Here is a 14,446-nt window from a genome sequence, read left to right on the forward strand (position 1 = left end):
AGGAGTTGAGGGTTGGGATTGGCTTAGCTATGGACTAGGATGTTGTGGAGGATGGAACACCACTTCAGGAGGGGTGGAAAGGATCTTGGGTACGATGTCCCTCATTTCAGGGCTTGACAAAGGGTATGGTTCAGTTTCTGTAGTCCGGGATGGTACTGGGATGAAAGGGCACTCCTTTGTGACAGTTTCTTGGGGATGGTGGGAGGATTGGGGGTGTCAGGAGAAATGGCATTGCAGTGCTGTTTGCAGACTGGGTCTAGGGAATAGTGTCTATCTGTGAAAAACTATGAGGACCATGTGAACCAGGTGGCAGAGAAGGTGTTGAGGTTGAGAAGGAATGAGGATAGGGTGTCTTGCCCCTGAGTCCAGATCATGAAGGTATCACCAATAAACCTGAAGCAGACTAATAGTTTGGCATTTTGGAAGGCTTGGAAGTTCTCTAGATGGCCCATAAACAGGTTGGAATGGACGGTGGCTGTGCCACGGTTTTGTTTGTATATCTTACCTTCACAGGAGAAGTTGTGGGTTAGGATAAAGTTAGCAAGGTGTACGAGGAATGAGACAGTGGGTTTGGAGTGTGAAGGACGTTGGGAAAGGTAGTGCTCAATAGTGGTAAGACTAAGGGCACAAGGGCCGTTGATGTATAGGGAGGTAGGGTCAACAGTGACTAGCAGAGATCCGTGTGGCAATGGGTTGGGGATGGTCGAGAGAAGGAAGTGATTGTTATCTTTGATATGCGAGGCTAGATTATGGGCAATTGGTTGGAGGTGTTGCTCAAAAAGAGCCAAAATTCTTCTAGTGGGGGCACAAAACTGGCTACAATGGGGCTTCCAGGACTGTTGGGTTTGCGGATATTGAGGAGCATGTAAAAGGTAGGTGTGCAGAATGTCAAAGGGATGAGGAGGGTAGTGGATTCAGAAGAGAGGTTCTGGGAAGAGCCTAAGGCATTAATAAGGGATTGAACGTTATGTTGGACTTCAATTATGGGATCACTCTGGCAGAGTCTATAGGCGTAGGTGTACGACAGCTGGTGGAGGCCTTCCGCCAAGTAGTCACTGCGACTCCTAATGACAGTAGTGGAACCTTTGTCTGCAGGTAGGATGATAAGATCAGAATCTGGTTTGAGGTTGTGTTCGGCTGTCGTTCCTTCTGCTGAAAGGCTGGTGTTCTGAGGAATGGACCTGCGGAAGGATGGTAAAGCCAAGCCAGAGGTAATATATCAATGAAAATAACCAGTTTTTTAAAATATAACATAATTTTATAGATAAAAAATCTACTCAACAAGTGGCAGCAGGACAACATGCATATAAAGGTATTAAAGTCTGCAAGGTTTCAGAGCCAGTGGCTCCTTCTTCTGGTGGATGTGTTGAAGAGGAAGGACAGGGGGTGAAGAAAGAGGACTAGTGAGGCTTAGGAAACGAGGTCGAGATTGGAAAAGTCATAAAGAACCCCATGTCAGAGGAGACTTACCGGATGAGATGAAAAGGAAAGACTGATAGTTGGGATTGCAATGGGCAAGATTTGAAACCCTGAGAGGTTAAAGGTGAAAGATAGGGTAATATGCAAGACCAAGATTACTGCCAAAGAGTCTTGCACGAGTTAATACGAGTGGAAAGCTAAATGCACTTCATGTGATAGAGGTGGAAAAGGGGGGGGGGGGGGGGGGGGTTGAAAAATAGATACGTCAGAAAATGACAGATATAGAAGAAAACTAACAGAGAATGAAGAAAGGAATAGTGACTCCAAAAAAATACTGTGACCAAAGAAATTCTCGTAAATAAGGCCAGATGGGTGGCGAAAACAAAGGACATGTTGTAGTGCCAGTTCCCACCTGCAGGGTTCTGAGAAAATGGTGTCTGGGGGAAGAATCCGGACGGCACATGTGGTGAAACAGGCACTGAGGTCACAGCTGTCATGTTGCAGATCATGCTCTGGAGCAGGATATTTTGTGTTGCCATTATACACTCTCTACTTACATCTATTAATCATCACTGATGACTCGGTGGTAGTCACGCCGATGTAAAAGGCTGAACAGTGTTTCCATAACAGATAGTATAAAACATGTGTTGTTTCACAAGTGCCTGTCCCATTGATGGTATATATTTTTCCAGTTACAGGGCTGATATAGGTGGTGGTATGAGGAAGGATGCATAGGGCAAATCTTACAGTGGGGAGTCACAGGGGTGGGAGCCATAAGGTAGAAAATGAATGCAGAAGTATAGAGTCCCCAAGGGTGGTGTGCAAAATGTCAGGCAGAGTGGACTTCATTTCAGTGAATGAATGTAGGAAGTCATAACATTGTTGAAGTAGCTGATTAATACATTCAAGATCAGGACAATACTGAGTGACAAGTGGTGTACTCCTATGCTGTCTTTTGGAGGGATTGGATGTGATGGCCTGGGTATCTGCTTCTGAAATAGGCTGGAGGGGTAAGTTATGTCCAGTGAAGGCTGAGGTAAGAATGGTGGTGTATTTGCTGTAAAGTGTATGCATCTGCAAAATACATTTGCCTTGAATACCAAGGATATATGGGAAGGACCATTTGACATGAAAAGGATTGCAACTGGCAAAATATAAGTATTGTTGTTTGTTAGTAGATTTAATGTGAACAGAAAAGTGTAGTTGACATTCAGTGAGGATGATATAAACGTCAAGAGGAGTGGCATGGGATTCAGAATAGGACCGTATGAAATTTAATTTGGAAGATTGTGTTTACAGATGCCAAGAAGAATCAACCTTTCACCAGAAGAAAGTACAGCCATACATCATCTCAAAACAAATCCTGACCTAATCATTCACCATCATCACCATGAATCGCAGTGAGTACATGGCAGAAGGCCTCCATCAATTATCTTACGCCTACATTTATAAACTCTGCCAGGGTGATCACAGCCTAGAAGTCTGACATAACCTCCATCCCTACTTAAATCCTTAGACCTTCCCAGAACCTCTCTTATGAATCCTGTTCCTTCATCATCCCTGTGACGCCCTGCACACCCACCTTCTTCATGCTCCACAATATCTGCAAACCCAACAATCCTGGAAGCCCCACTGTAGCCAGTTATTGTGCCCCCACTAGAATAATTTCGGCTCTTTTTGACCAACACCTCCAACCAATTGCCCATAATCTAGCCTCCCATATCAATGATAACAACCACTTCCTTCACTGACTCTCGACCATCCTCACCCCATTACTTCATGGATCCCTGCTCGTCACTGTTGACACACCAACAGCCCTCAAGCCCTTAGTCTTACCACTCCTAACCACTACCTTTCCCAATGCCCTTCACACTCCAAACCCACTACCTCATTCCTCGCACACCTTGCTAACTTTATCCTAACCCACAACTACTTCTCCTATGAAGGTAAGATATACAAACAAATCCGTGGCACTTGCATGCCACCCTCCAATCCAAACTTTTTATGGGACATCTAGAGAACTTCCAAGATGCCAAACTCTTAGTCTGGTTTAGGTTTATTGGTGATATCTTCATGATCTTGTCTCAGGGGCAAGGCACTCTATCCTCATTCCTTCTCAACCTCAACACCTTCCCTCCCACCTGCTTCACCTGGTCCTCCTCAATCCAGCACACTACCTTCCTAGACATTAACCTCCTCTTCTCCGATGGCTCAGTCCACACTTCTGTCCATATTAAACTCAGCTGTCATACCTTCCAGACTGAATAATCCTTCCCATACTGTCTGGCCACCTGAGAATGCCAAATCTGTAGTGACAAGAGCTCCCCTTCCCGGTACACCCATCACACCCAGGAATCAGCTACAAAGGAATGTCCCTGTTGTCACCCAATACTGCCAGAACAACTGAACCACATCATTCATCAGGGCTTTTACTAGATATTGTCGTGCCTTGGAATGAAGGTACATCCTACCCAAGATCTTTCCCATCCTCCTAAAGTGGTCACCCATCCAACCTCCTCAACATCCTAGTCCATCCCTATGCCACTCTGACATAACCTCCATCCCTACTTAAAGCCTTAGACCTTCCCAGAACCTCTCCCCAACCCCTTGCCACATGGATCATATTCTTGTGGAAGACCGAGGTGCAAGACCTGCCCAATCCAACCACCCAGCACTTCCTATTCCAGTCCTGTCACAAGTTTATTCTACCCTGTCAGAGGCTGGGCCACTTGTGGAACCAGCCATGTCATATACTAGCTCTGCTGCAAACATTGGTATGACCACCAACCAGCTGTCCACCAGGCTCAATGGCCATTGCCAAACTGTGGCCAACAGCAAAGTAGACCACCCTGAGATACAACATGCAGCTGAACATAACATGCTTGATTTCAGTGGCTGCCTAATAACCTGGGCTGCCTGGGTACCCCAATCCACCACCACCCCCACCATCTTTTCTGAACTGCACAGATAGGAGTTACAACACATTTTCCACTCCTGATATTATCCCAGCCCCAACCTATGGTAACAAACTGTCCCCCTCCCCTCCACCCAACAGCTCTCATCCCCCCTCCCCCCTGCCACCATCCTACTCTCTTCTCCCACCCTCTTTGTGTGTCACCCTCCACCAACTCATCTGCTCATCTATCCATTTCTCTGCTCCTCTCCTTTTTTGCTCCCCATTTCTCTTCCCCCCTCCTCATCCTCCTGCCCCACAGTCGAAAGTGCTCTTCTCTCTCTCTCTCTCTCTATCTCTCTCTCTCTCCCCCCCCCCCACCCCACCTGTGTCATGCTGTCCCTTCCCCTTCCCTGCTCCCTCCAGATGACTGCTTCTGTGCTACCTGACAGCTCAATTCTGTTCCGAGGTGCCGGAGATGTTGTCATGTGTGCACGATGTGTGCTTGCTCATGTGAATGAATGGATGTGTGTTTTCCAAACTGAAGTTGGCTTTGGCCAAAAGCTATGTATAAGTCTCTTTCTGTTGTGCCTGTCTGCAAACTGAACACGTCTCCTTTATGGAGTAGCAACCTATCGCTTCTTTATATTATTGTTATACATTAATTTTATTTTTACACACTCCCCCCTTCTCTCTCTCTCTCTCTCTCTCTCTCTCTCTCTCTCTCTCTCTCTCTCTCTCTCTCTCTGTGTGTGTGTGTGTGTGTGTGTGTGTGTGTGTGTGTGTGTGTGTGTGTGTGTCCACATCTAATGTATAGATGTATGTGGCTACGTTATGTGTATTACATGTCTCACATACACCTCTACTTTTCAATCTATCTTCTTTGGTTTGAAGATGGCACAGTATTTATGATGCACTATCTTTGACATGCTTTACTCCATCTTCTCTTACCTTCCTCTTGTCAATTCATAGCCTAAGTTAGGTGTAACTTGCATCCACTTTTCCTTCTTTCTCCTTTTTTCCTTCCCTCCTCTCCTCTCACTGGTGAAGGAACAAAGCTATGTTTCATTTACTTTCATCAGTTTTGCATGACTACTGGCTGTACTGAGGTAGAGTGAGTACTGGCCAGGCCATATGTCGTTTGGATATTGCTAATTTGGACTAGGAACAGCTACAGCATCTAATACAAAGATTGGCACAATAATATGAAGACTTTTGAACGAAAAGTGCTCGAAGTCTAGAAATACAGGGAACAAACATGGTGTTTATCATTTGCTGACACTTTCTATTAGTAGGCCATACATGCTCTATAATATACTTTTATGTTCCATCTTTGTAGTCAACACATGAACAGTCAAACTAAGGGATATTTGGAACAATTTTTAATAAGCTTACCTGTGTAAATCACATTACTATTCCAGTAATCAAATGCTGTTATCCAAGCTTCAGCATTATGTGCTTTCCACTGTTGTACAATTTCGAGTGTGTCATCTTTAAGCTGCGCGAGAGTGATAATTCCTCTGGAATCGCTAACACAAACATGAGGATTATCAGTACTTCGACCAGTAGACCAATCGAGTGAAAGTGCCAAAACACCTTTTGTGTCAGGTGCACAGATGCTGAGTTCTGTAAGCTTATAAAGCTGGCACCCGTCACTCTCTGGTTTACATTCGGGCAATCCGTCACTGGGTTTCACGTTTTTCAGTTCATATAAAACCACGTAGCCAGCTTCATTTACAACACACAGTAAAATCTTCCCTTGTATTTCCTTATGACACCACTTGCTATCTAGTACAGCAGGCATTGCAAGGACTTGTAAAACTTCAATTTTATTTTCAGAGTTAAATCTCAGCAAATATAAACGGCCATATTTTTTTTGTTCTGGGTTACTTTCAGGATTTGTCTCTGTTCCTGTGTTTTGTGTTACTTCTAGCTGGTAGGTTCCACATACAAAATAATCCTGGCATGGAGGCAATGGACACCACTCGACAGAGTCTGCACTGAGTTCGGTATCCCATGATGAGAGAGTTGTTATAGACACCATTTCATCTGAAATGAAACAAATGATGAAAATTTAATGAGCAGTACACTGTAAATCATTTTTAAACATGTAAAATGGATAACTGCCAATGATGGAGAAGAGTAGTCAAATAATAATATAAGGATCTTCATTAAAATCCACATACAGCCACATTACACTGAAAAATTAACATCAATGTCCCACATAAGGAACAAGCTCTCATTTTTCAGTACAAGAAGAAAGAAATAGATATTGACTCTGAAATTATTGGTATATCAGAGCACCACTTTAATAATTTGACAATTCAGAGGCTTCCTTTACCAGGTTTCAGATTAGCTGGCTGTTTTTCAAGGCATTCTTTGCAGGGTGGGGAAGTGGCAATATACATAAAAAATAGTATTCCATTTGAGTCCATAGACGTATTACATATTTGAATGTTGTGCAGGGGCAGTTGAATTTAGTGAAACTAAACTTCTAATTGTTGTTGTTTATAGGTCCCCTAACTCTGACTTCAGAGCAGTTCTGTTCAAGCTAGAGAGGATTCTTGAATCACTTTGTGGCAAGTACCAGAAATTAGTTATATGTGGTGACTTCAATATAAATTTTGTATATGATGGTGCAAGAAAAAGGATGTTGGTAGATCTCATAAATTCATACGATCTGATGCAGGGTGCAGGGGAACAGTATCATCGCCATAGACAATATCTTTATTGATTCTTATTTACTAGTTGGGCATTCTGTTAGTAAAAGGGTGAATGGGCTTTCAGACCATGATACACACATTTTAACACTAAAAGGCTTTTGTACTTGAACAAATGTCACATATAATTACCAAGTCTGTGGGAAAGTTAATCCAGTGGCAATAGAGAGTTTTTTAAAACACGTCAAGGCACAAGAATGGAAGGATGTTTATAGTGCCGATAACGTAGATGACAAATATAATGCTTTCCTTAAAACATTTCTCATGTTCCCTGAGAGATGCTTTCCATTAGAATGTTATAGCAGTAATAGGCACCCAGGGTGGCTGACTAGTGGGATAAGGATATAATGTAGACCAAAGCGGGAATTATATCAAAATGTTAGAAGCAGTCACAATCAAGCTACTGTAGCCCATTACAAACGGTATTGTTAGGTGCTTAAAAATGTTATTAGGAAGGCAAAGAGTATGTGGTATGCAAATAGAATAGCTAATTCACAGGATAAAATTAAAACCATATGGTCATTTGTGAAGGAAGTGTCCGGTCAGCAGCACAAGGTCGACGATATAAAGTTAGTTCGCAGTAAAAATATTTCTGTTACTGATAAATCAGATATGTGTACAGTATTTAACACTCATTTTTTGAATATTGCTGGTGAATTAAATAAAAATTTAGTTTCTACAGGGAATCATATAACATTCTTGGCAAATGCCTTTCTGAGATTGATGTCTGAAATACTCCTCTGTGATACAGACAAGAGGTAGATTGAGTCAATAATTAAATCACTGAGGACTAAGGACTATCATGGTTATGATGGAGTGCCTAGCAGGACATCGACATACTGTGCCGCACATGTTAGCCCTGTATTTAGCCATTTTTGTAATTTTTTGTTTAGGAATAGTCAGTTTCCTGAATGATTAAAGTACTCAGTAGTAAAGCCGCTTTATAAAAAGGGAGAAAGGGATAATGTAGATAATTTTAGACCTATTTCTATGCCATCAGTGTTTGCTAAATTTATTGAAAAGGCTGTATATGTAAGGAAAACTGATCATTTTATATCACACGATTTTCTATCAAATGTACAGTTCAGCTTTAGTAGTCATTTAACAACTGAAAATGCTATATTCTCTTTTCTCTGTGTGGTACTGGGTTGGTTAAACAAAAGGTTTTGAATACTAGGCATATTTTTTGATTTAAATAAGGCATCTCATTGTGTTGATCACAAAATATTGCTCCAGAAGTTGGACCATTATAGAATACAGGAAATAGCTCACAATTGGTCACCTCTCACTTTAGCAACAGACAGCAAAAGTCATTATTCACAATGTTGAGAATGGTTGTGATGTGGGGGTCTGAGTGGGGTACAGTCAAGTGGGGAGTACCCCAGGGATGAGTGTTGGGGCCACTCCTGTTCCTCATTTATATAAATGATTTGCCCTCTAGTATTATGGGTAACTCTAAAATATTTCTGTTTGCTGATGACACTAGCTTGGTAGTAAAGGATGTTGTATGCAACATTGGCTTGGTTTCAAATACTGCAGTTCATGACCTAAGTTCATGGCTTGTAGAAAATAAACTAATACTAAATCCTTAGTTTTTACAGTTTCTAACAGACAATTCAACAAAATCTGATGTTTTAATTTCATAGAATGGGCATATGATCAGTGAAACTGAACATCTCTAATTTATAGGTGTTCTGATAGATAGTGAACTTTCATGGAAAGCCCACGTTCAGGATCTTGTTCAGAGACTTACTGCTGCTATTTTTACTATTCGAATGGTATCTGATGTAAGTGATTGTTTGACACGAAAATTAGTCTACTTTGATTATTTTCATTCACTTATGTCATATGGTATTATATTTTGGGGTAACTCTTCTCATTATAAAAGGATATTTTTGGCTCAGAAATAGGTGGTTCGGGCAATAAGTTGTGTAAGTTCGTGAACCTCTTGTTGACCCCTGTTCATTAGTCTGGGTATTTTGACACTAGCCTCTCAATACATGTATGCTTTATTGTCATTTCTTGTTAACAATATCAGCTTATTCCCAAGAATAAGCAGCATTCACTCATTTAATACTCAGCATAAATCAAACCTGCATTTGGATCGGACTTCCTTAACTCATGTGCAGAAAGGTGTGCATTATACTGCTGCATCCATTTTCAATAAGCTACCACTCGAATTCAAAAATCTTAGCAGTAATCTATACGCTTTCAAATCAGAACTGAAGAGTTTCCTCATGGGTCACTCTTTCTATGTTGTCGAGGAGTTCCTTGAAAAATTAAGCTGATTCTTGTTGTATTGTTCATTGCATTTACTTAAACTTATGGACTGACTTTTTTCAGCTTCATAAACATTTATTTTTTTCTGTTATTACTTTTATGTTTTAATTTCATGTACTGACATGTTCTATGACCTTGGAGATTTACTCCTCAATTTGGTCCTATGGAACTGGACGTTTAAATAAAAAATAAATAAATACAACAATACTAGGCATTTCAGAAGTAACTTCTATTTGTATGACAATGAGCTTTAGTGAATCATTAGTGAATATCATTTATTTCCAAATGCATAGGTGTCTCAACCTGTTTGCTAGAGAGAAAAAGGTAATGTGATCACCCATCAATATCAACATCATCATCATCTGTTCTTTGTTTTAGTTGATCATTATACTTACTCCACTATCTTTTTACTAGCTTTATTCAGAATAATCTTAACATGCTTGTTGCATCCAAATATCTCTCACTTCTCTCTCGGTTGTCATTCTGGTACATCAATTTCAAATTAATGCTGATACAATTTTCAGTATATGACCAATTTTTTTGCAACCAGTACATTTACTTCTAGCTAAATGAGTTATTCAACAATATTATGAAAAGGAGAGATAGCTACTTATGGTAAAGATGATCCATTGTGTTGCAGACAGGCACAATGAAGAAACAGTTATACATTCAAAGTGGACAACTGGTTGGTAGTCACACCAAAATAAAAAGTTGTACAATGGTTGTAGCAGAGCTAGTATACAACATGGTTGCTTTCACAGGTGACCTGGCCTCTTCAGTTGTACAACAAGCCTGTGACAGGACTGGAATAGGAAGTGATGGGCAGATGCATTGGGGATGTCTTGCCCCTGGGTCATATCCCTGTGACAAGGGGTTGGAACTGGGAGTGGCTCCCTCACCTTCTTGTGTTCCGCACTCTGACAATGTACACCCTTGCCCTTTCTTCTTCGCTTCTCCTCTCCTTTTCTGCTCCCCACTTTTCCCCCTACACTCTGGACACTGCACCCGGCAGTCTCTATTCCCTGCAAGCCCCACCAGACACCACTTTTCTCTCTCTCCACCCCCTAGTACCCTGATATCTCTCCCCCTTCCCCAACCCACTACAGATTACTATTCACATGACAGTCACATTCCAGCTAGAGCTGTAGTAGTGGTCATGTGTGTGTGTGTGTGTGTGTGTGTGTGTGTGTGTGTTTTACTTTTTCTGAAGAAGGCTTTGGCTGAAAGCTATAATGTGTAAAGTCATTTCGTTGTGCCTGTCTGCTATTCAACAGGTCGTCTTTATGGACAGAAGCAATCTGTCCTTTTCCTAATACTGCTGATAGAAGAACCTGAAGTTTCCATAACAGAGTCATTTAAAATTATAAAAGGGTAGACTGCTATTCACCATGTAGAGGGGGTGTTGAGTTGCAGACAGGCACCATGTCAAAGACTAATAAACCTCTAAGCTTTCAGTCAAAAGGCCTTCTTCAGAAATAGAAGCACAACTCACCCACACACGGTCACTTTCTCCAGCCACTGTAGCCCAACTGTGGACTGCAACTTGTTTGAAGTGAGCAGATTTGGGGGTAGGTAGTAGCAGTAAGGAGGCGGCATGGGGAAGGGAGAGGAGTAATGGTGGGGTAAAGTGTTGTGCAGCCTGCAAGTGCATGCAGGTACATGGTGGGGACAGGATAGGGCTGCTAGGTGCAGAGTTGAGACACTGTGCTGTAGGTGGGACAGAAATGTGAGAGGGGAGAAGCAGAGAAGGGAAAAACGACTAGTGCACGTGTTGGTGGAATAGAAGGCGTGTGTCGCTAGAATGGGAGCAGTGAAGGGGATATGTAGGTGGTGGACTAGAACTAATGTAGGTTGAGTGCAAGGAGGGTTGGAGGGCAAAGAGTACATTGTAGGCAGAGTTCCCACCTGCACAATTCAGAAAAGTTGGTGGCGGAGGGAAGGATCTATATGGCGCAGGCTGTGAAGCAGTCGCCGAAATGAAGGACTTCGTGTCAGACAGTGTGCTCAGAAACTTGGTGGTCCAGCTATTTACTGGCCACAGTTTGTCAGTGGCCATTCGTGTAGACAGACAGCTCGTTCGTTGTCAAACCCACGAAGAACATAGCACGTTGGGTGCAGCTTATTTTGTAGCCCTGCCTCTGATGGAATAGGACATGCCTGTTACAGGATTGGAGGAGTTGGTGCTGGGAGGATGTACGGAACAGGTCTTGCATATAGGTTTATTGCAAGGATATGTGCCATGAGGCAAGGGGCTGAGAAGAGGGGGGATTACAGATGGGCAATGATACTGTGTAGGTTCAGTGAGCAGTGGAATGCCACTATAGAATGGATGGGGAGGATAGTGGGTAAGATGTTCCTCATTTCAGGACATGACGAGAGATAGTCAGAACCCTGGTGGAGAATGTGATTCAGTTGTTCCAGTCCTGGATGGTAGTGAGTGAAGAGAGTAGTGTTCCTCTGTGCCAGATGGTGGATAGATGACAGGTGATGGGTGATTGGAGAGACAAGGCACAAGAGATCCGTTTATGAACAATTTGATCAGTGAAGGCCTCAGTGGGACCCTCGGTATATTTGGAAAGAGACTGCACGGCACTAAAGAGGCGACAACCACGGGTGTCTAGGCTGTATGGAAGGGACTTCCCGGTGTGGTATGGGTGACAGATGTCACAGTAGAGGTGTCCTCAGTGGTTGGAGGTACTGAAGTAGCCATCATCGATGTAGAGATCAACATTGAGGACGGTGGCTCGATTGGTAGAGGAGGACTACCTGAAGCGAATGAGGGAGATGGTGTTTAGGTTCTGTAAGAATGTGGACAAGGTGTCCTCCCCCTCAGTCCAGACCACAAAGATGTCACCAATGAATCTGAACTAGGAGAGACGTTTGGGATTCTGGGTGGTTAGGAACGGTTCCTCTAGATGGCCAACGACTAGGCCGTCATAGGATGGCGGCATGCAGGTGCCAGTTGCTGTGCCGCTGGTTTGTTTGTAGGTGATTCGTTAAAAGGAGAAGTCATTATTGGTGACGAGAGAGGTTGTAGGTTTGGAGTCAGTCAGCCATTGGAAAACATAATGTTCAGTAGTGGCAAGATCAAGGGCACTGGGGATATTAGTGTAGAGGGAGATGGCATTAACAATGATGAGTAGGGCACTATGTGGTTAAGAACAGGAATTGTGGAGAGCTGGTGGAGAAAGTGATTGGTATCTTTTATATAGGAGTGTAGGTTACCAGCAGTCTGCATGAGAGCAGAGATTCTGTGAGGGCACGGTAACTGGCCACAATGGGGCATCTTTGGTCATTGGGTTTAAGTACTTTAGGAAGTATGTTGGAGGTAGGAGTTCAGACGATGGTGGGCATGAGGGGAGAGGGAGACGGGGAGGGGGAGGCGGAGGGAGAGGAGGAGGGAGGGGGAGGGGGAGAGGTATAGAGAGAGAGGGAGAGGGAGACGGAGAGAGAGAGAGAGAGAGAGAGAGAGAGAGAGAGAGAGAGAGAGACTCAGAGGAGAGGTTCTGGGATTAGCCTAAGGATCTGAGGAGGGAATGGAGATCTTGTTGGATTTCTGGAATGATTGCACTATCAGCAACTGAGAGCAGCAGTACCAGTGCACGATGGGAATGGAGGCTGGGTGCCGGGAGGCTGGGACAGGGAGGGGGAGCAGTGGCAGACGTCGGCTCGCTGCTGGGGAGCATGCGGGGACTAGGTGGAGAGAGGGTAGGGCAGCTTTGTGCAGTCGGGACGTAAGACGGAGGGCAGCGGAGAGGTGGGGACGGAGGGGTTAGTGGAAAAGGAGAGAAATACAAAGTATGGGTGCAATGGTGGAATGAGGGCTGTGAAGTGTTGGAACAGAAAAAGAGAAGAGGCTGGATGGGAGAGGACACTGACTAACAAAGGTCGAGGCCACGAGGATTATGGATAGGTAGGATATATTGCAGGGAAAGTTCCCACTTGCTCAATTCAGAAAAAGATGGTGTCGGTGGGAAGGATCCACATGGCAGAGGCTGTGAAACAGTCACCAAAATGAAGGATGTCACGTTTGGCAGCATGCTCAGCAACAGGGTGGTCCACTTGTTTCTCGGCTAAAGTTTCTTGCTGGCCATTCGTCCAGACAGACAGCTTGTGGGTTGTCATGTCAGCACAGTGGTTGCAGCTTAGCTCGTAGACCACATGACTGGTTTCACAGGTAGTCCTGCCTTTGATGTGATAGGTGATGTTTGTTACTGTACGTGGTGGTGGGAGGATGTATGGGACAGGTCTTGCATCCACATCTAGGTCTTTTACAGGGGTATGAGATATGACGTAAAGGGTTGGGAGCAGGGGTTGTGTAGGACTGGAGAGTATATTGTGTAGGTTCAGTGGACAGCAGAATACTACTGTGGGAGGGGTGAGAAGGATAGTGGGTAGGACATTTCTCATTTCAGGACACGACGAGAGACAGTTGAAACCCTGGTGGAGAATGTAATTCAGTTGCTTCTGTCCTGGGCGGTACTGAATTACGAGGGGAACTCCTCTGTGACCGGACAGTGGGACTTTGGGAGGTGGTGGGAGACTGGAAAGATAAGGCAGTGGAGATTTATTTTTGTACAGGGTTGGGAGGATAATTGTGGTCTGTCAAGGCTTCAGTGAGACCCTCGGTATATTTCGAGGGGGACTGCTCGGCACTGCAGATGTGATGACCGTGGGTGGCTAGGCTGTGCGGAAGGGACTTCTTGGTATGAAATGGGTGGCAGCTGTCAAAGTGGAGGCATTGCTGGTGGCTAGTACGTTTGATATGGACAGAAGTACTGACGATTTTCACATTCTCTCATTCACTATTCACTAGCTATTACCTCAACACAAAAAATGTACAGGACTTTTTTAGAAAATGTAACGTAGATAAATTTCCCTAGGGATACATTTTCCCTAGTGGCCATAGTTTTTGAGTTATTAAAAAAAAAGAAAAAAAAACCATACAAAAGTGATCATTAAATGCATCCCCACTCCCACATTCAGCCCCAGCGAGTCAGGATTTCTAGTATATTGTTCGCGGCACTCCTTCCTACCACAGCCCAAAAGTTTGTGACTATACAAATTATTTCCCACATTTGACCTTTTTTGGTGTCCACTGACTGGTCTTATTACGCCAGCAGCTTAGTTGAGC

General features: G+C 43.6%; 1 protein-coding gene across 4 annotated transcripts in view; it reads right to left on the bottom strand.

Annotated features, from left to right (window-relative positions):
- The window catches only part of LOC126456759 (diphthine methyltransferase), a 155,548-nt gene that overhangs the window by 76,570 nt on the left and 64,532 nt on the right, over positions 1-14,446 (bottom strand). For all 4 annotated transcript variants that reach the window (XM_050092508.1, XM_050092507.1, XM_050092510.1 and 1 more), the window contains one exon: positions 5,708-6,361. In XM_050092508.1, coding sequence (XP_049948465.1) covers positions 5,708-6,356 — 649 coding nt within the window. In that variant the 5' untranslated portion in view covers positions 6,357-6,361. The remainder of the gene's footprint in view (positions 1-5,707; positions 6,362-14,446) is intronic.

The sequence above is a fragment of the Schistocerca serialis genome, chromosome 2 (assembly GCF_023864345.2).
Source record: "Schistocerca serialis cubense isolate TAMUIC-IGC-003099 chromosome 2, iqSchSeri2.2, whole genome shotgun sequence".
NCBI lineage: Eukaryota > Metazoa > Arthropoda > Insecta > Orthoptera > Acrididae > Schistocerca > Schistocerca serialis.